Below are 19,401 nucleotides of genomic sequence, written 5' to 3'. Positions count from 1 at the left end.
GTTTTGAGAATAACTTGCTGGGGGCGCCTGGCTGCCTCAGTTGGTAGAGCATGCGATTCTTGATCCCGGGGTAGTGAGTCCAAGCCCCATGTTGGGTGTAGAGCTTTGGAAAAGTGTGTGTGTGTGTGTGTGTGTGTGTGTGTATCCGTGTGTGTCTTCCTGAAGGCCCACTTAATTCTCAGGTTCTTTGTTTTGACGCATCAGAGGCTGTGTTAAGGGGACTTGGTGTGTTTCCCTCTGAGAGCTGGAGAGCAATGACAGCCATTTAGACTGTTGCTGTCTCTCCCACACCTGGCCTGGCACTGGCCCAGTCGCCAGGACAGGTTTGAATGTGTACAGGTGAGTCACTGGCACAGGTGGGAGAGGTGAGGAGGCAGGTGCAGGGAGTGGGTGAAAGGGCGGGGATGGCAGCTGGTGGAAGGACCCAGGAGCTTTCCCAGCTTCAGTGTTCTGCCTGCCCTTGACCTGGGTGCTGTCACCAGCTCGGGGCATTTCACCGTCCCCAGCACCTGCCACATAGCAGGTGCCCAATGGCCGCTGAAATGAGATGAAGAGCCACCAAGAGCAGGGCATTGAGGGCAAGGGCTGGAAAGGTGACCCAGACCTGATGGCTTTGACCTGCTACTTAAAGGCTAAGGCGGCGTTTCTGTGGTGGACAGGGGCAGGGGTGTGGGGGAGGCCAAGAGGGAGTGACAGGTCACAAATAGCCCAGCTCAGCTTGTGTGTGTTTTAGGGAGAGGAGGCTCCACAGAGTGGGAGAGGGGGCTGATTGCTAAGGGTCTTGAATGCCAATTCAAGTAACCAAACTTGATCTTGATGCTGAAGCCAGTGTGGTGCCACTGAAGGGTCTTAGCCACAGGGGTGTGGTCCCCACGTCAATGTTTTGAAAGCCCCTTGTCTGTTTTCTTATGGAATGGATTTGGGGTGGGGCGGGGGGGATGCAGATGGGAAGCCCAGTGAAGAGGCTGCCACAGTCTTCTAGGCCAGAGGTGATGGTGGACACGAGCTGGGGTTTAGGGTGACTACCGGATGGAGATGAAGGTGGGCTCTCAAGAGGTAAGTAAACACGACGTAAAGGCTTGGCAAGCTCCTCTGTGCCCCTGCAGGCTGCCGAGAACTTTGTTCTCCCCGTAAGCTCTAACTCCAGCGCCGGGTCTACAGTCCAGCCCCCACAGCCACCGGACATTCCTGACGGCTTCCAGGCTGCCCTGTTACCTGCAGGCCATCGTGCAAATTCCCTCTGGTCGGGCCCCCTGCCTCACCTCCAATCCCTTACACTCCATGGCTCCACCTCTGCTCCCTTTGTGTGCCACGTTCTCCCTCCCCAACCACCCCTGTCAGAGACCCCTGCTGAAAGCCAGGACACCACCCAGGAGGCCACCCCCGACCCTGCGGGACCGGCCCGCTCCCCTCCACCTGCAGCGCCCTCCCCAGCACCTGCAGGCTCCCGTAAAGGAGGAAGGCCACCGCCAGGTGAGGCGGGCAAGGGCGAAAACCCTCCGGAGGCACTCGCTTCACAGAAGTCAGCTTGAGGATTTCAGCATCATCGTTCGAAGATGCCAACGGGAAGTGTTTTTTAGTGTTGAGGGTTTGCTGTTGCTGTTCATGTGGAGGAAATGGAACAGAAGCAATTAGAACCTAGGACAGAAAGCAGGACGGTTTCCTCCCGGATGGGCTTCTTGTCTAACCAGGACACCGAAGCCTCCTCAGGCCGCCCAGAGCAGTGCGGCACCGGTGCTGGCTGCCCTCTCCAGGAACCGCCCGGAGCCTGCGAAGAGGTGTGGCGGGGCACAGCCCGGCACGGTGCCGGCCAGCGAGCCACCAGGGACCCCCGTGCTGGCTCTTTGGCCCGGGTGGCCGGGCCGGCGGCATAGCTCTGCGGTACCCCCTCACGGGGAGACACCTCAGGGAAGACCCTGCCTAGAGTCCCGGGCCAGGACGTACATCTGAGCTGTCTTCCTGGCACCACTGGGGCACTCGGAACACCGGTGACATGTCAGCCCACTGGCCAGTCACCCCCGGCTTAAAACCTACCACAGCTTCCTCAGCATGAAGCACCTTTGAGGCCCTGCCGCCTCCTCACTTTCGCCTCAGCCCACTGCCCCCTCACCCCGACCTCAGCCCCCTGCTGGGCTTCCTTCAGTTCGTGAGGCAAGCTCTCTTCCCCCTCAGGGCCTGAGCGTGTGTTTCCGGCCTAAAGACTCCTGACCCCAACACCTTCCAGACCAGGTCAGAGGCCATCCTTTGCTCTTGTGTTGCCAAGTGCCTCCCCTTTAGAACCCACGACTGTGGCAGTCGCCTCTCCCCAGATGGCTCAGAGGAGGGCCCCCTGGTGCCTGGATGGATCAACTTGGCCATTTTGCACCTGATTCTGTCAGGTGACATGGGTGGTGACAAACCCAGTCTGGAAGGGGGGCCGTGGGGAGGAAGGTTCTGTCAGGGGACAGAACTTCTCGCAGGCATGCAGTTACACTATCTGGGACTCCAAGAAGGTTCTGTGCCCCCAACTTCAGACCACATCATGTTGGCAACGAGGGTGGCGGTGAAGCTAGGACGGCCAGCTGACTTTCAGGGGGTTGAGAGCAGAGACCCAATCCAGTCCACTCCCATTCCCAGACAAGGCCCAAGAACCAGGGCTTGTGAGCCTGAGAAGGTCCTGAGTTGAGGAAACGGAGACGAGCTGTGATTTAAGTTATCATCATCATCATCATCTGTTCACAAGGGAGCTCAAGATAGGAACTGACTGATTCCTAAGGATAGGTTGTCTGCCCTAAATCTCTCATCTGAGATGCAAACCAACCCCAGGGCCTGGACTTCTTGCAGAGGGAGAGAGAGGACACAACACCAGAGGTGACCACCGCCTTTATTGCCTCTGTGCTGGGGTCTTGGGCTGGGGGTTGGGGTTTGGAGGTATCTGGGGGGAGCAGGTGACACTGGGCCCAAATTATTGCTACTTGGCAAGGTCACCTTGGGACTTCCCATAGTGCCCTGAGTGTGGGTAGGCATGAACATGCAAAATATATGCAAATGACATGCAAACCAACCCAGGATCTTGCCGAGGTCTCTGGTGCAGCCAAGGGTGCTGGAAGAGTTGGAAGCCTGCTAACCCAGGAGGGTGATGGGGACACCCAGGTCCTTACCCCACACTGCAGACGGATCCGGCCCAGCCTCAGGGGTCGAGGTTTGGTGGTGGGGGGGTGGGGGTGGTGTCCCTGAGCATCAGCCCTGGTTCTGCTGCTGGCTGAGGAAGAGCAGAAGCCTGGCCCCAAGACAGCAGGAAGAAAGCAGGGTACCCACTAGGCAGCCAGACAGCCCGAGGCCCACCCAGAGAGGGAAGCGACCTCCTTCCTCTGTGTCACACAAGGCTGGGACAGAGGTGACCAAATCCAAGCTTCCTGAGCCAGGCAGAGGCCAGAATGCCTCAGAGGCCAAAGCTACAAACAATAAAATACACTGATAAATAAATAGAAAGCGAGCAGCCCAGTCCCTGATCCCTGGGCTGAGAGACTCTCCACCAGCTAGGTCTGGGGCAGGGGGACCTTTGAGAGCCCGGCCCCAGTTCTAAGAGTGGCAGCGTCCTTGGTCTTGGTGCTGAGTTGACCAGTCGAGAAGCTCCAGAAGGAGGCAGGTAGGGCCCCAGGGCCTTGGCTTATGCAGGTCAGGCTCAGTTATTATTCATAATCCACCAGGAGGCTAGGGGTCAGAGGTTGAGGGTCAGAGGCCATCAGGGGCCCACTGCCACTCCATAGGGCTGTAGAGCAGGGTCGGGGGCCACAGCATACCTGGGAAGAACACAGTGGTGAGGGTGTCTGGAGCTCGCAGGTGGTCAATGAGGATGCGCTGGAAGGCCTTACTGCAGGCGGACTGCTGGTGCCTGGGGAGGGCCGTGGAGTGACCTGAGGCTGGAGCTGGTCCCTCGGAGAGCAAGACCACATGGCTGAGAGCTCCCCACCCCCACCCTGTCCTACTGTCTGGATTCAGATCCCGGTCCTGCCTCACATTGGCTCTGAGCCTCGGTTCTCTCTCTGTGAAATGGGGACAATAGTGCCTACTGTACCGGGACACTGGGAGGATGACGTGAAATAATACGTGGGTGCTTGGCATAGACCGTGGCACGGTGGTAACAGTGTGTATTCACTGAGTGCCCGCCATCTACTGTGTTCCTGCCATCGTGCTCAGCTTTTCATACACCATCTCGTTTGGCTCATAGAAGCGTAGACCTATTATGACTCTCATTTTGGAAAGATCACTGGGGCTCAGAGTGGATGAGTAACTCTCCCGAGGTCACACAGCCAGTGATTAATAGAGGATGATTTGAACCCACGCCTGACTCACTCCAGGGCCCATACTCAATAAACTTTAGCTTTCAGATACCATTCATACCTTCTCCAGGAGGCCTCATCCTGCCAGAACTCATATAGGGTGAAAGAGGCATTGTCCAGCATCTTCTGGGCAGACACACTGTGGGGCCAAAGAGATGGCCAGGCCAGGCCCAGGCTACCACCACCACTGCCCACCCAGCCTGGGTGTCTGACGGGAGCCTTGGCCAAGGACGCCCAGCCCCAGCACTTTGCCCTGCTCACCCCCCTCCCCTGACCTTGGCCAGCCCACTAGCCAGCTAGGGACTCACTGCAGGCAACGGCTCTGGGCCCCTGTGAAGTCCACATAGCAGCACAGGGCACGGTGGAAATCCTGCAGGGCTTCCTCTGCCACGTGCACCTGCCTCTGGGCCACGAGGATGTGCTGGCAAGAGAGGCAGCCTGGTGAGCCGGGGCGAGGCAGGGCCCAGGGGAAGGACTGGCTGTGGCCTTCAGGAGGACTCCGCCCTTCTTGACTTGCACTAGCCCCGCCTACCGTGAGGTCAAGCTCCTGCCCCAACCTGGCCCCCAGCATCCCTGCCTCCAGCCTCTCCTCATGGCCAAGATCATTGCCTTGATCCGGCCACTGTCCCTCCCTCCAGCAGCATGCCACCACTTCCCCCTCTAGCCTCCACCCACACACCCCAGACCCAGCTTTCAGGAACGCAGATGAAGTGAACTAATACCCAGAGAGACACAGTGATTTCTACAGGGTCACAGAGCAAGGGCCAGAACCCAGCACCTGCCAGGCTTGGGGGACGAGGGCTGGGCCAAGCCTGAGAAATGGGCATGTGTGTAACACAGAGGCCAAGCGGGCAGCAGGCCCCGTGAAACCCCTCATTTGATGAGCACCTCGTCCTGGCCCAATACCCAGTTGCCTGTCCCTCTCCTGGACTCACCGAGTCAGGCCCCTTGGTAAGCTCCTCTTCATGCAGGGGTTCCAGCCGGGGGGCCTATGAGGGACACAGAGTGTGGGCAAGGCCCCCGGTGTGTGCCTGGCTTATGTAGATTCCAGGAAGAACCTCCCCCTTGGGGCACTGGCCACCTGGTCACTCACCTTACACTCAAGCTGGTCAATGAGCTCCTGGAGACGGTTGACCTGGAGCCGCCACTGCATCTCAGCTTCTGAGCTCTGCCCTGGGGTGGGACACCCGTGGGGGGAAGTCAGGCATGGGCCCCCTCGGGTTGGGAAGCCTCTCAGGATGAGCTGAGGGGCAGTGGGTGAGTGGGCACCGGGGGCACCTGTGTCCGAGGAGCCAGGAGACCAGGCGGGTGACCGACTGACGCTCCGCGGGGCCCTGCGCCCTGCCCTCCGGCAGCCATGGGGCCTGCTCTGTACCTCCTCGCTGTCTTCATCTGACCTAAGAGAAGTGGAGGGTCAGCCCATTGCTCCCAGACCCACAGGCCAAGGACTGGGGCCCCTGCACAGGGCTGGGCCTGGGTGGAGCAAGACAGGCTTCCTGGGACACTGAGGCCCAGCCAGCCGCTCCCTCTCACCCCTTCTTGGCCTCCCTGTCCGAGAACAAGAATAATGGGCTCTGGGATGCTGGAGCTGCGGAATGTGATGAAAGCTGAGGGCCCTGGAATGTGGAGACAATGACCAGCAGGGCACCTCACGTACCGTGGGCCACGGGCCTGGGCCTCCAGGGTATCTGACGCCCCTTCCAGCGAACTCTGCAGGGCTTGTAGCTGGCTCACCGTCTCCCGCAGTAGGAAGCGGGTCACAAACTGGTCCACCTTGGAGGCCCGCTCATATTCCTGGGGGCAGAGGGAGCATGCTCAACATACCCTGGCCCCAAGCATATATTTCTGAATGGGGAGCCACTGTCCTGCTCCCCTACCCTTGCCCATCCAAGCAATAGTACAGCATGAAGAGCAGAGAGCGTGCAACCAGAGCAGGACAGTTCTGGGACTGGGAGCAGGGCCTGGCCTCCCTTTCTGGGAGGTGTAAGGCCACCTTTACAGGGAGGCATCTGCCATTTTCTGGGCCCTAAGGCCCCTTCCCTGTTGGGCCACCACCTTTAGCCAGGCTGGTGGCGGCGGGGGGAGAGAGGGGGGTGTAAGGCAGGTCACATGGCATCCGAAGGCATGAGGCAAAATGATGGTGTGATGTGGCCCCATGCTCACCAGTTGGCCCTAAACTCATGATCTATGCATGCATTCATTCATGCACTCATCCATGCAACAAATACTTAACTTCTACTAGGAGCTGCAGATACAAAACAGCCAGGCCACTGTCCTTATACACATAGCACTGATTACTACATCACTAGCCTCCACTCAGCCCCTCCCAATGTGGGCAGAGAGACAAGGCCGACAGGCCAGTCCCTACACTGCCCATTTGAGATGCTCAGAGACTCTCCAACTACCTTCGCCTCCTTGTGCCTTAGTTTCCTCACCTAGAGAACAGGGAGGATAATAGCCGTCTCACCGAGCGGTTGAAAAACTTCAGTGAACTAATTCCTACATAGGACACAGCCCAGGATGGGAGTCCTGAGAAGCCAAAGTCCAGGTGCTTGCCCACCCTCCACAAAGGGCTCCAGAGGCAACATCCATCAGGGGCTTCATTTCTTTCCATGACCTGCCTCTGCTCAGCCATCAGATGGGCCCTGCTGGGCCAGGCTCATGAGCAGGGAGGCAGGAACAGAATGGAGGCCAGGTGTTCTCACTCTTAGGCCAGTGGTTTCTGCCCTGTCTCCAAGCCTCGTTCTCCAGACTTCCTGGCCATGCTCTGAGCTCTCTGAAATCCTTCCAATAAATTCCCTTTTGAGCGCTTAAGATGGTCGATCGAGTCTCTGTTGCTTGCAACCAAAAAACCCAGCTGCCACAAGCACCCACTCTGTGCCATGCCCTGTTCCAAGCAGAATTTCATTTAATCCTCATAACAACTTATAAAAACCATAATGGACCCCATTTTGTAGATGAGAAGACTGAGGCCTGGAGCAATTAATTACCTTGGGCCAAGATCACACAATTAGTTAGTGGCAGAGCCAGAATTCAAACCGGGACCACAAAAATTCGTCTCTACTCACCACTAAGCGCCTTACAAGCATTGCCTTATTTGTGATTATCAGCCCAGTTTTACAGCTGAGAAACCAAGGCCAGAAGTCACAGCCAGAGTAAATAGAGCCAAGATTCGCCTGTGGGTTCTGGGAGGAGGAGCTTAGAGCCTACAGCTGGTGAGGTTGACCTATGAGGTCACAATGTGGCCTCCCCAGGATAGAGTGGGGACAAGAGTGCCCCTCCCCCAGCCAGAGGGCAGGGCAGAGGCAGCATGGGCTGTGGCCTCCAGTGGTGACCAGCCCTGCCATGGGAAACAACAGTTCTCACAAGAGAACCAAAGTGCCCAAGCAGGCCTGCAGGGAGAGGCCACCTGACATGGACAAGGCTGGGTGGAAACAGCAGTTCTTCAGCCATCTCAAGCGGAAGAAGCCAAACGTGAGTGCCAGGGTGTTAGGGCAGGTGGGAGTCAGGGGAACTTGAACAGGCAGGCAGGAGGGGATGCTGGGATTCTAGGCCTTGTGGGCATAAGTCCGAGGCGCATGGAAGGGCTTGGATAACCCCTCTGAAGATGGCAGTCCCAGGAACCCACGTGGTGTGGTTGGGTCCTAAAAGCCCAGAGGGAGGGCAGGGATTCAAGCAACCAGGAGAAATTAGGAGACGGGAGTCCAGGAGGGTGGGCCGGAAGGGATTCTCCCAACTCCCCACAGAGAAGTAGAGGGTTCTGCGTGGTGAATCAGCCTTAGTTGGTACCGCAGGGGCTATGGGCACAGGGAGCTCCTTTATGCCCCCTTTCCAGCTCCCAGCCTCAAAACATGCTACTTTTCCCCTTCTTCGAGTGGGCAGAGGCCCTGGAGGGGGTCCGGGTGGGTGAGAGTCCCGCTACTAAGGCTGGGAGGGCAGGCAAAGATCCCACAATCGCAGACGGTGCAAGTCTGAGGAGGTCAGCTACGGTGGGTGAACGTTTCCAGAGGGAAGGCAGGTGTCCTGGGCAATGGCACCGGGAGAGACCCACTCCGCCCCCGAGCACGGGAGGAGAGCGGGAGTCCTGGAAATGTAAAGGGGGCAGAGTCTTGGGAGACTGGATCTGGGTGGGTGAGGATCCTCAAGAAGAAGGCGCTGTACGCTCTTCCCCCTCACGCTCCCGCCCCGCCCCAGGCCAAGATCGTGCTGCTTTTCCCCTTGGACAAGCAGCAGCAGCTATCCGACGTGGCGGCGGGCTCAGGCGCACGGCCCGGGCGTCCAGGCGAGGACGCGACGGGCGCCCCCGTGGGCTCCCCGGCGGCGGCGCCCACGCTGCGAGGAGCGGGTGACTGTGCTGATCGGCGCGAGGGCGCACGCGCGCGAGACCTGAAGACGATCTTGGTCCTGCTGCTGCTGCTGGACGCGCGGCTGCAGGAGGGGCGCTGCGCGGCCGGCGCGCCCGGAGCGGGGGGCGGGGCCAAGGTCGCGCAGGGCTGGCAGCGGCTCTACTCGCGCCTGCTGACCGACGTTCAGGCGAACCGCGAGGCCGACCCCGCCGAGGAGCAGCCGCGCAAGCGGCGCCGCTGCCCTCGCTCGCGGCCCTGAGCGCCCGGCCCGTGGCCCAATAAAGAGCGCATAGCACCCCTGGCGCCTGCTGGCTCTGTCTGAGGAGGCGCAGAGCTGGGCGGGGGTAACCGGGCCCAGAGCGAGACGCGGATGAAACCGTAGAACTGAGGGCCGAGCAACGGCAATGGCTTGGCGCCAAAACCGAGCCTTCTTCCTTGTGTCCCAAGCGTCAGAACCCCTGCCCCCAGGTGGGGACGGACACCCTGCCACAGTGGAGGGAAGCTGTTTCCCTCCTCCTCCTCCAGCTCCAGGCCCGGGTCAGACCTTCAGGTTTGCAGGCCCAAGGGAGATGAGTTTGGGCAAACCCCGGTGTGGGCACGCTAGGAGGAGGGACCTGCCTCCAGCCGAAACCTAACATCTTCAAGAGTCCTCAACATCCACAAGTCCTTCTTAGGCAGGGGGCGGAGGCAACAGACACCACCATCCTGGAAGAAACTGTGAGGGTCCCACAGTCAGCTGGGCTGGGGCCTGAGACTCACATTCTGCCTGTGAGAGCACCCAGGAGGAGAGGCTGGGGTCTGGGGGCTTCTGACCCCTCACTCCTACCCCACTCTGCTTGGTAACCCCCAAGCCACCTCATCACTTGTCCCTCACCCTACCTTGTGCCATCCCCTTCCCCACATTGCAGTCAGAGACTTCTTCCAAACCACTTAGCTGTCTGTAGGACAGTTGGCTCTGCTCCTAAGCTCCCACTGATTTCTCCAAAGCCCAGAGGGAAACGCCCAAACTTATTGTTGTCAAATGCAAGCTCAGCCCCCAGCCTTAGTCTTTCCCTCTAGGGCTTCTGAGTGACTCATATCCTCACCCTTGCTCTGGCTATATTGCCACTGTGGTCTCCAATGCAAGGTTCACCTCCCTAATCCACCCAGGAGAGGCCTGGCATGTTATCTGTGAGAAAGACCCAGCTGCTTCTCATTTTCCTCGGCCCCAAACCCAGCTCCAGACCTGAGTGCTGCCCCAGCCCTACCGAACCTGTAGCCAGCCTTCCACTGGTGACCACCTCAGAATGTCCCAAAGGGGACAGATGCAGCAGGGGGTGAAGGTCCCAGCTCATTAAAGACACAGGCCCGGCTTCTGCTACAGATGCACTTCCGTTAGTGTCAACACAATCGACATCCCTTCTGTATCCCCTGCTTCAGGCTGGAGGTTGCATGACCCACGGCATCTCCCCAAATGCTTATAAAAACATACCCTTTCTTGCCATCCCTGTGGTTACAATCAAGGTAACCATGTCCTTCAATGTGGCCACACATCCTGGCCATACGTGATTGGCCTAGGCTGGTCCTATCAGCCTCTTTCCTGGGACTGTAATTCAGGAGATGTGAGAGACTGTTTTCTACGTGAGCATGCATGGGCTGAAGCCAGTCTTCAGAAGAATAAAACAATGCAGAGCCTGTACACATCCTGCAGCTAGGCCCTGCGTCCAGTCTGTTCCTGAAACCTGATTTCATCTTTGTTCTTGGCGTCCATAAGGCCTACAAGATCCTTGTAATCAAATCCCTATTTTAGCTTAAGCTCAGTTGAGTAGGTCTTCTACTTGCAACCGAAATGGTCCTAAAGAGAATAATAGACTCTGCAGAGACTAGAAATGGCCTTTTTCCTATGTGAGGATTATTAGTGCGTTCTGGAGGAAGAAAGTGAGCCCAGAGAGAGATTAGGACTTGCTCAGGGGGGCACAGTGAGTCATCTTCAGAACTGAGTCACAAACTCCTTGGGTCCACTGGAGTCCATACATGGAAGCCCCTGGAGGCAGTGTCCCTATGTGGGCTGCCTGGGCCCCTCAGGGCTGAGCTCACATAGGTCCTATGAGTCGCTACAGATCTGTGATTAAGAGCTTTCCCTTCAGCATGAAGGAAGGTGGGGAGCGGGGAGGGGACTGCTGCACATCGGCCAGAGTACATCGGATAATCTGAAGCATTCTGGTTGTGCTGGACAGCTGAGGCCAGATCCCCTGATGCCAAAATCACTGCTCTTGGCCCTGTCTCAGGAGAGAGGATGGGTCCAGGGAGTTTTCATGGGAGAGGTCTGTGGAATACAGCGGGTCCTCAGGACTGAGGTCACAATGAGTCCAATCCGAGTTCTTTTCCTTCCTTCTCTGACCACCCCCTCTTACCTTAAGTCAAGGCCAAGAGAGAGGTGCCAGGAGACCTTCTGGGGCTCAAGGACTGGGCTGGACTCCTGGGTACCCAAGTAAGGATATATGTCCGGAGGACACTGCCACAAGGCCCCAACATTGTTAGAGCCCTGCTGCTCCCAGAGGCTTCTCATCTAGAAGGATTGAACGAGGCCCTCTCAACGTCTACGTCCACCAGGACTGAAGGGGTGGAGCCACATAGCGGAGGCGCGTCCTCAGAGGGGTGGGCCTGGTGCAAGGTGGGTCTTGAGCCTTGAGCCACAGGAGGGCAAAGAGGGCCAAAAGCGGCCGGAGCCCGCAGGAGTGGAGACTGACACTCAAATTAGTGGCGGGTGCTCGGGCCTGTGGGCAGAGCCAAGAGCTGAAAAGAGACGTCCAGTCTGGCCGGAAGAGTGGGAGCTCAGGACCAGAGGCCGGAGCCAAGAATCGAGGGCGCTAGTTCTGTAACCAGAAAGGCCAAGACTTAGGCCTGGGGCCCGAGCCAAGAGCTGAAAGGCGGGCCTCCAGTGAGGCCGGGGGCCGGGCCTCTGGCGAAGGGCGGGGTCGAGCCGGGAGTGGCGCCGTGGCGTCGGTGTCCGGGAGGTCCGGGAGCCGCCGGGTCCGTCGGCCGCCCTCGCTGGGCCGCGTGGCGGTGGTGGTAGACCAGGGCTCGGGCTTCATCAAGGCGGGCTTCGGGGGCGAGCGCCAGCCCCGCCTGGTGCTGAAGAGCTCCAGCCTGGTGCCCACCTGGGACCGGCCGGTGTGTACCCGCGCACCCGGCTGCGGGCTGGCGGGTGGCGTGGAACGGGCGCACCCCATCAAGCACGGTGTGGTGGTGGACTGGGAGGCACTGGAGGGGCTGTGGGAGCGCCTGCTGGTGGGCGGCCTGCGGGTGTGCCCGGAGCAGTGGCCCGTGCTAGTGAGTGACTCGCCGTCGGCGCCGCCCGCGAGCCGCGAGAAGGTGGCCGAGCTGCTGTTCGAGGCCCTGGTGGTGCCTGCGTGCCACATGGCCAGCACGGCGTTGTTGGCGCTCTGTTCCACTGGCGCGTTCAGCGGGCTGGCCGTAGAGGCAGGTGCAGGCGTGTGCCACGCCACACCCCTCTATGCGGGCCACTCGTGGCACGAGGCCACCTTCCGGCTGGACATCGCAGGGAGCACCCTGTCGCGCTACCTGCGGGACTTGCTGGTGGCAACGTGCCCTGATCCATCGCTGCGGGCCTTGCCCCGTAAGGCCATCACACAGCTCAAGAAGCGCTGCTGCTATGTGTCGCTGGACTTTGAGGGTGACCTTCATAACTCTGACCGCCACCATCCGGTCAGTTTCTGTTTAGGCAACGGGTGCTCTGTCTGCCTCAGCAGCGAGCGCTTCCGCTGCCCGGAACCCATCTTCCAGCCGAGTCTGCTAGGCCAGGCCGAGCCAGGACTGCCTGCACTGGCCTTCCAGGCACTGCAGAGGGTCCCTGCGACTCTAAGGACGCGGCTGGCCAATACCGTGGTGCTGGCCGGTGGTTCCACGCTTTTCCCTGGCTTCACTGAGCGCCTGGAAATGGAGCTAGAGGCGCAGTGCCGGAGGCACGGCTATGGGGCACTGCGGCCTCATCTGGTGGCCAAGCCTGGGCGTGGCACAGCAGTGTGGACAGGTGGCTCCATGGTGGCCTCCTTGCGTTCCTTCCAACAGCGCTGGATAACTCGGGCCATGTACCAGGAGTGTGGCTCCAGGCTGGTGCACGAAGTGTTCAACTGAGTCATGTTGGACTGGAGGGGAGGTGCCACACGAGGGACACGGTGGGCTGAGCTATAGCTTTATCAGAGGCATTGAGTGCCAAATAAAAGTCTCAAGTGATTGGAGGTGGCAGAGTCATCATGTGCTGATGGGTCACTCCTACCCCTTACTGAGCCAGGAGGAGGTGGTCAAGATCCCAAGGACCCTCACTTTGACCTGCAGTTTGGATCTACCATAACCAGTGCCAGTCAGTCCAGGTGCCTACCCCCAGGGCCCCGTTTCCATGGCAACAAGGAAGCTAACACTCCCACTTGTGTCCAGGCCACAGATATGGAAATTATCACAACACATCAACTGCTCATCATGTACCATTTGGATTCCCATCCTATGCCAAGCCTCAACAGCAGAAAACCTACTAAAACCCATGGAGAAGCAACCAGAAAAGGAAGCCCTGTCCTTAGCTGATCATTGACTCACTGAAGGCCTCAGTTTCCCCTTCTGTAAATATGGGGTCACACACAATCCTGACTGTTCCCTCCTTGCCTCCTTATTAAGAGCTATGGGACAAAGGGAGGTGGAGACATTTCTTAAAAGAAACATACAAAGGGAGGGGTGGCTTGTGTTTTTGAAGTCGCTCTCCAAGAGCCTAGAGCCCTGGCTGTGAGCACTGTTTGTGCTTGTATGCACATGTGGCCACGCATGCATACAAACACTTGGGTGCTACATGCCTGCCTGCCTTACACGTGTCCTCAGGCCAGGCCCTGCCCCACCAGGTTCCACACACCAGCATGGGCCTGTGGCTGTGTGTGAGTATGCCCACCTCCCAGCCCATCCCTGCTGGGTCCTGGGCTTGATACCCCACAATAGTTAGGTCTGGCCAATAATAAAAACAGCAGCAGCAGGAGCTCCAGGTAGCAAGTGGCTGCTGTGTGCCAGGCACAGCTCTGGGTGCTGGGAATAGAGAACACGAAAGGCAAAAATCCCTCCCTTCATTCTCATTTCTCTGTCACATCAAATGTCTGGAGGTAAGCTCTATTATCATCCCCAGTTTACAGATGAGAAAACTGAGGCCCAGAGAGATAAAGGTACACAGCCAGAATGTGGGAGAGAACCCAAGCCTCTAGCTTCACAGCCCTGAGCCATGACAGTAGAGGCTCCCATAGGACAGCAGACACCCTGCCCTCATTCCAGGCCCTCCACCATCAACCACTCACCAGCTTGGTGGTGTCCATGGCAGTGAGCACGGCACAGTTCAGTGACTCCAGTGCGGCCAGCACAGGCTGGTAGACACCCAGGTGTTCTGAGAAATAGTCTGCAGGCAGAGAAGGTGCTCAAAGGTTCCCAGACCACGCCCTACTCCTGCTACGCGGCCTCATTTACCCAACCTGGGATTCCTCAACAGCCAACCAGGCCTCATATCCTGAGGCAAGCCCATCTTGTTCCATTAGGAGAGAAGGAACAGCCTCCAAGGAACATCATGCCCACCTGCCCAGGGGCGCCAGGAGACCAGAGCTCCCGTGGACCTACTCACCACACAGTTTCTCCGTTTCCAAATTGCTGCAGGAAAAAGAGGAGGCACGCTTCAGTCCCACAGACTTAAGCTTGGTGACCTGAGACTTTGAAGCCAATGTTCCTCCCACTGCCCACCCCAGCTCAGCCTGATGAGGAGGCTGCTTCTGCCTCCACCCAATTTAAGCTGCTCAGTGGGCCAATGGGGGCAGCAAGGGTATTACTGAGGGCAAAAATTCAGACCCACTCTTGGCCTCCAAGGGGATCTCAGGACCAGGGAGAGAAATGTGGACACAGGCCAGAGAGGAGTATAATCAGAGCCGGGAAGGGAAAACCAGGTCCGGGGAAGTTCAGAGAAGGCCTGGGGTATTACTTGGTAGGTTAGGGAGGACTTCCAGAAGGAGGGTGCTTAAGTTAGGCCTGCAAGGACAAGGAATTTGATCAGAGTGTCTGGTGGTGGGGAGGTGGCAACATTGCAAATAAAAGGTCCAGCCCAAGCCTCAGAGTAGGGAAGGGCATGGAAGCCTTGAACGCTGACCCAGAGTTTGAAATTTATTCTAAGGAGATGTTGGGGGAGAGGGAGGGACAGCTGTGTATGTGTATGCACCCATATGAGGAAGCATGGGGAGGGAAGCATGCAGACTCCTGCTAAGGCCCGTAGATGTGGGAGCACACATGGGGAGTTATGTGCGTGTTCATGAACCTGCATCGATGCGTGGAAGCAGGTGAGGCCCAGCTATCCTCAGGCATCCCCTTGTCCCTGCAGGAAGCGGGAATGGGGAGGGGGGTGGGGGGACACCTGTGGGCTGAACCACGGCTGGTGACTCAGACCGGGCTATTTTGGGGTCCCAGCTGGAAGGAGTGTGATGGACAAGGCTGGAGCCAGGGAGGGAGTGAGTGGGCGGGTAAAGCTGTCATCAAGCCCTAGCACCTCTCTCCCTATGCAACCCCCCATCCTCCATAAGGAGGCAGGGGACACCGTGGGGCTGGGAGAGCCTAGCTTCACATCTACACCCAGCTCACCCACCCGTTCTCGTACTCACTCAGTGGAGGGCCCATCAATGCCGCTGAACAGTTCCCGCAGCTCCCCAGGGCTGAGAACCCCATCAGCAAAGTAATTCTGGAACTCCTCAAATGAGAGCTTACCATCATCTGGGGTGGGAGCAGAGAGCAGAGCTGGTATCCCTGACCCCTGGCTGCACCCCTGCCACCAGCTTCAGACCTCCTAAAGCTACTTGGCCAGGTGGAATGGAATTCTGAGCTTGCGGGGACTTGGCTGTTGGGGACAAAAGAGTCTCCAGGGGTGCTCACTTAAGGCAACAGGGCCCACTCTTCAGGCACCCAAAGGACAAGGCAGCACACACATGGCATTGCATAGGGACTCAATAAATGCTTGCCAAATGAAGAAGCAAATGGAAAGCCTGGGACATGGCCAGGTCATGGCAGAACCTAGACATCACTCGGAGGACTTGGGGGCTCAGTCTCTGCCCGCCAAGCCTGGCTCCAGGCTGCTCTGTACCCACACCCTTCACAGAGAAGCCACCAGGAGGCAGATGAGATCTTCCTAAGAGTTGGAGCCCCTGCAAGAAGCCGCAGGCTGGCAGGCTCAGGAGGGAATGCCCTTCTCTTCACAGCGGCTATGGAATAGTCTAAGAGCACCAGGGGGATGGCCAAAGACACCGGGAATTTGCCTGTAAGGTCTCTAAGCAGATGGGGTTGGGGGAGCAGAGCTGGGGGGGTGGGGTGGTCTGAGCCTCCCCAGACAGAGTGCTATGATCCAAATGTGTGCTGGCTGATCAATGGGTTGGGACACGATCCTGTCTCCAGGAGGCTGAAACACCAAAGGGTCTGAAGACCCCAGATGGAAGTAAGGCCAAGGCTGACCGGCTGCCTCAGCTCAGACCCTCACCTGGCCAATCAGGACACAGTGGGCTGCTCCAAGTTGTGGGCAGCAACTTGATCGTGGGCTCCCTTGAGGGCTCCTGCTTTAGCTTTCAAGGTTTTCCCAAACCAGGGTCTGAGACTGCCCAGGACCCAGAGCAGGGGAAGCTGATTCCCTGGACCCAGCAGCATCCTGTGCAAGCCTTCCCTGGGTCCAGGTGGTTGGTCATATGGGAAGTTACTGAGCCCTCTAAAGATCTAACAGCACAATCCCCCACAGCCTCATCTCCATCACCCAACCTTTCCAAGCCCCTTACGCAGGAAGCTTGGAACCAAGCATCACACAGACCTGGATTCAAGACCCACCACTTAAAGGCTGTGTGACTTCAAGCAACCTGCTTCACCTCTCTGGGCCTGTGCTCCTTAGTCTGTAAAATGGGATGAAGAATTCCCATCTAGCTGTTGGTTGTGAGGACAACATGAAATCATATAGAAGAGTTATCCATACCTGTGCCCGGGGCATTGTGGGAGAGTATGCCCCCACCTCCAGCCTCTGGCTAAACCACATTCCCTCCACTCTCCATCCTGCCAAACTGAATTCCAAATGGCACCCCCTCTGGGAAGGACGGCTTGACTGATTCTCCTGATTTGGGTCTTCCCAAGATTTTTCTCCATTCTAGACTGTGCTCCCAAACCCGTGACACTCCCCTGAGCCTCCTTGATGGCCCCCACCCCTCCCCACACTGTAGACTCAAGGGAAGGCACACTCACCATTCTTGTCTGCTCTGCGGAAAACCTGGAGGACAAAGGGGCACAGACAGGAGCTGTGAGTGCCGCCTAGGAGGCAGGATGCCCCCACCCAGCTCATCAGGGCCCCAGCTGGCCAGCCTACCCCCCCACAACCTTGCCTTTCCTCTTGCCCAGCCTGGTCCTAAACCCCTGCCCAGATCAGCCCTGTGGGAGGCTTTCCAACAAGGGGAGCACAGGAAGATCACACAGCAGGTCTCACCACTTGCTCACATTTCCTGCAGGTCCTGGCCCCACAGGGGGTGCTCCACACCAGCTTCCAGCACCCCCACCTCCCACACCCAGAGGCTACCCAGGGTTCTGTCCGAAGTATGAGCCCTTGCCACAGTCCCAGCTTGAAGAAGGTGGGGAAATGGGCCAAGTTCCTGGGCACTACTTGTCCCAGACCTGAACCCCTTAACTCTGCAGCATGGCCATGGTCCATCCCAGACTCTGCCCACTCAAGGCTCTTTCCCTGTGTGCTTAAGACCCTGATATGCAAACAGTGGCTAGTCCTTTCTTTGTGGGTGTCTGGGGTTAACCATTCCAGGGCCAGGGCTTCTTATGAGGCTGATTCAGTGTGAAGGCCTTGGGCAGGCTCGCACGCGTGTGTGTGTGTGTGTGCACGCACACACATGTGCAAAGGGGAGTGGGAGTGGCAGAAAGCAAGGGTGGACAGATTGTATTTACAGAGAAGCAGAGATGAAGGGCAACAGAGGCAGAAAGGGATAGAGTCAAGACATGATCAGGGACCAGAGACTCCCAGGTCATCCAAAGCAGCCCAGCAAATGGGAGACCAGCACACCTGGCAAGGAGGGGCCGGCCAAAGTCTGGACAAAGAACCCTTAACAACTCCATGTCCTGAATGCCACTCCTCTCCAGCTGTTACCTCTGGGTCAGTGAAGCACTGGGATGAATCTAACCCCTAGCCAGAAGCCTGACTCAGAGGTCTGCCACTGTCTTGGGTCACAGAGCAGCCCAGTGTGGCCTGGCTGGGGCAGATGGAGATGGCAAGAAGGGGTGCTATGCTGTGAATGAGGGCACCTGGGGCCACACTCAAACAAGCCTCTGCCTCTGTGTGATTGTGGACATGTTTCTAACTCCTCCGGCCTTGGTTTTTCCATCTGGGAAGCGGGATGGACAGATTCCTTCAATCCAGGACTGCGGTCAAGGTGCTGAGTCACTGGGGGCAGCGGGGAGTGGACAGGAGTGCCGTCTTTCTGTCTTTCCCACAGGCAGAGACCTCTGAAGCTGAGGGCGGGGGGTAGTGAATGGGCCAGGATGGGGCTGAGCACTAGGGGAGGAAGGGGCCTGAGGCAGTGACTGAGGCCTGGCTAGGCTGCCCTTAGTTGGTGCCCCTGGGGGCGCTGCAGGGCCACCTGCCACACACAGGAGGGAGGTACAGACCACTGTGGGCAGTCCTGACGAACCATGGGACTCCATGGCCCCTGGGTCAGATCTATGGGACTCTGGGATCAGCCCTGGATCAGCAGTCTGGGGGGCTGTTTATTCTTCCAGCCTCCCCTGACTGGGTCAGCCCAGCCTGGGATTGCCATAGAGGGGACTGCTCCTGTGATCAAGTGTTGACAGCCCCCACTGCATCATCCACATGGGGTGGACTCGGGGCGGTGGGGGGGGGGGGGGGCAGCAGGGGCAGTGACACCAAACCAGGAGATAAGGAGAGTGAGAGACTGAGAACGGACACAAAGGAAAGGAGACAAAGATAAGGGAGAATGGAAACAGCAGGGTCAGAGAGAGATGGTGAGAGGCAGAGACCCAGAGACAGAAGCAGGGCCCCAAACAGACCTGGAGAGAGAGAGAGACACTGACAGAAAAAGAGACTGAGAGATGCAGAGACGGGGGTAAGGAGAGACAGCGAAAGACTGAGAGCCCAGCGAGACACAGAGAGAGAGCAGACAGACCTGGAGAGACTGACAACCCCAGGGCTAGAGAGCCTTCGCCCCCTGCCCGCTCCCCACTCACGTCCTGGAAGAGCGCGTGTCCGGCGGGCCCGGCGGCAGGCACGGGCGCGGGGGACCGCCGGGGCTCGGGCGCGGGCGGCCGGATCAGGCACACGGTGAGCAGCCCCGCGCACGCCATGGCGCCGCCACCCACTCGGCTCGGGCTGGGCTGCGGCTCCGGGTTCTGGACGCCGCCGCCTCGGACTCCGGGGGACGCCCGCCCATCGGCGCCGGCGCGGACGCCCGGGGCCCCGCCCCCCGCGGCTCCACCCCCCGCCCCGTTGGCCGCGGAGGCCCCCCTCCCCGCCCGCCCCTCTCTAGGGCCTCGCCTTCCCGACTGGAAAGGCAAACTCCAGCCTCCAGGTGGGCAAGAGCTGCACAACGTAGAACTCCCAACACCTTTCACCTCTGCAGCTGTTACCAGAGGCCCCCGGAGGGTTGGCAACTGTGGAGTAAGGAACAACCCGAGGGGTCACGGTC

At 58.6% G+C, this 19,401-nt stretch overlaps 3 protein-coding genes across 4 annotated transcripts; 2 read left to right on the top strand and 1 right to left on the bottom strand.

The window, feature by feature from the left end:
• Positions 1 to 2,845: 2,845 nt before the first annotated feature.
• On the bottom strand, positions 2,846 to 19,114 carry NECAB3 (N-terminal EF-hand calcium binding protein 3). Of its 2 annotated transcripts, XM_007073676.3 has the most exons (13): positions 18,944 to 19,114; positions 16,946 to 16,970; positions 15,337 to 15,445; positions 14,316 to 14,341; positions 13,999 to 14,096; positions 5,980 to 6,116; positions 5,601 to 5,719; positions 5,416 to 5,495; positions 5,258 to 5,311; positions 4,631 to 4,743; positions 4,384 to 4,461; positions 3,783 to 3,874; positions 2,846 to 3,693 (listed from the first exon to the last, which is right to left on the bottom strand). In XM_007073676.3, the coding sequence occupies exons 1-13, from the start codon at positions 19,058 to 19,060 to the stop codon at positions 3,665 to 3,667; spliced, it is 1,077 nt and encodes a 358-aa protein (XP_007073738.2). In that variant the 5' UTR covers positions 19,061 to 19,114; the 3' UTR covers positions 2,846 to 3,664. The 2 variants fall into 2 exon arrangements, with proteins under 2 accessions (XP_007073738.2, XP_042836530.1); XM_042980596.1 differs by lacking the exon at positions 4,384 to 4,461.
• On the top strand, positions 7,578 to 8,967 carry CA3H20orf144 (chromosome A3 C20orf144 homolog). Its single transcript, XM_042980598.1, has 2 exons — positions 7,578 to 7,796; positions 8,517 to 8,967. The coding sequence occupies exons 1-2, from the start codon at positions 7,668 to 7,670 to the stop codon at positions 8,925 to 8,927; spliced, it is 540 nt and encodes a 179-aa protein (XP_042836532.1). The 5' UTR covers positions 7,578 to 7,667; the 3' UTR covers positions 8,928 to 8,967.
• On the top strand, positions 10,952 to 12,909 carry ACTL10 (actin like 10). Its single transcript, XM_042980597.1, has one exon. It carries the CDS (start codon positions 12,068 to 12,070, stop codon positions 12,803 to 12,805), a length of 738 nt encoding a protein of 245 aa, XP_042836531.1. The 5' UTR covers positions 10,952 to 12,067; the 3' UTR covers positions 12,806 to 12,909.
• Positions 19,115 to 19,401: the final 287 nt, after the last annotated feature.

This window comes from Panthera tigris, chromosome A3 (genome assembly GCF_018350195.1).
Source record: "Panthera tigris isolate Pti1 chromosome A3, P.tigris_Pti1_mat1.1, whole genome shotgun sequence".
Lineage (NCBI taxonomy): Eukaryota > Metazoa > Chordata > Mammalia > Carnivora > Felidae > Panthera > Panthera tigris.
This window is presented reverse-complemented; position numbering and strand designations above follow the sequence as displayed.

Bases quoted from the DNA above. Each gene is read 5' to 3' on its own strand.
- CA3H20orf144 (XM_042980598.1), top strand. From the start codon at position 7,668: ATGGGAAACAACAGTTCTCACAAGAGAACCAAAGTGCCCAAGCAGGCC. The intron at 7,797-8,516 runs GTGAGTGCCAGG...GCCCCGCCCCAG, and splicing joins TCAAGCGGAAGAAGCCAAAC to GCCAAGATCGTGCTGCTTTT.
- ACTL10 (XM_042980597.1), top strand. From the start codon at position 12,068: ATGGCCAGCACGGCGTTGTTGGCGCTCTGTTCCACTGGCGCGTTCAGC.
- NECAB3 (XM_007073676.3), bottom strand. From the start codon at position 19,060: ATGGCGTGCGCGGGGCTGCTCACCGTGTGCCTGATCCGGCCGCCCGCG. The intron at 5,496-5,600 runs GTGCCCCCGGTG...GTCCCACCCCAG, and splicing joins TCCTGGCTCCTCGGACACAG to GGCAGAGCTCAGAAGCTGAG. The intron at 4,744-5,257 runs GTGAGTCCAGGA...CTCTCTTGCCAG, and splicing joins TTACCAAGGGGCCTGACTCG to CACATCCTCGTGGCCCAGAG.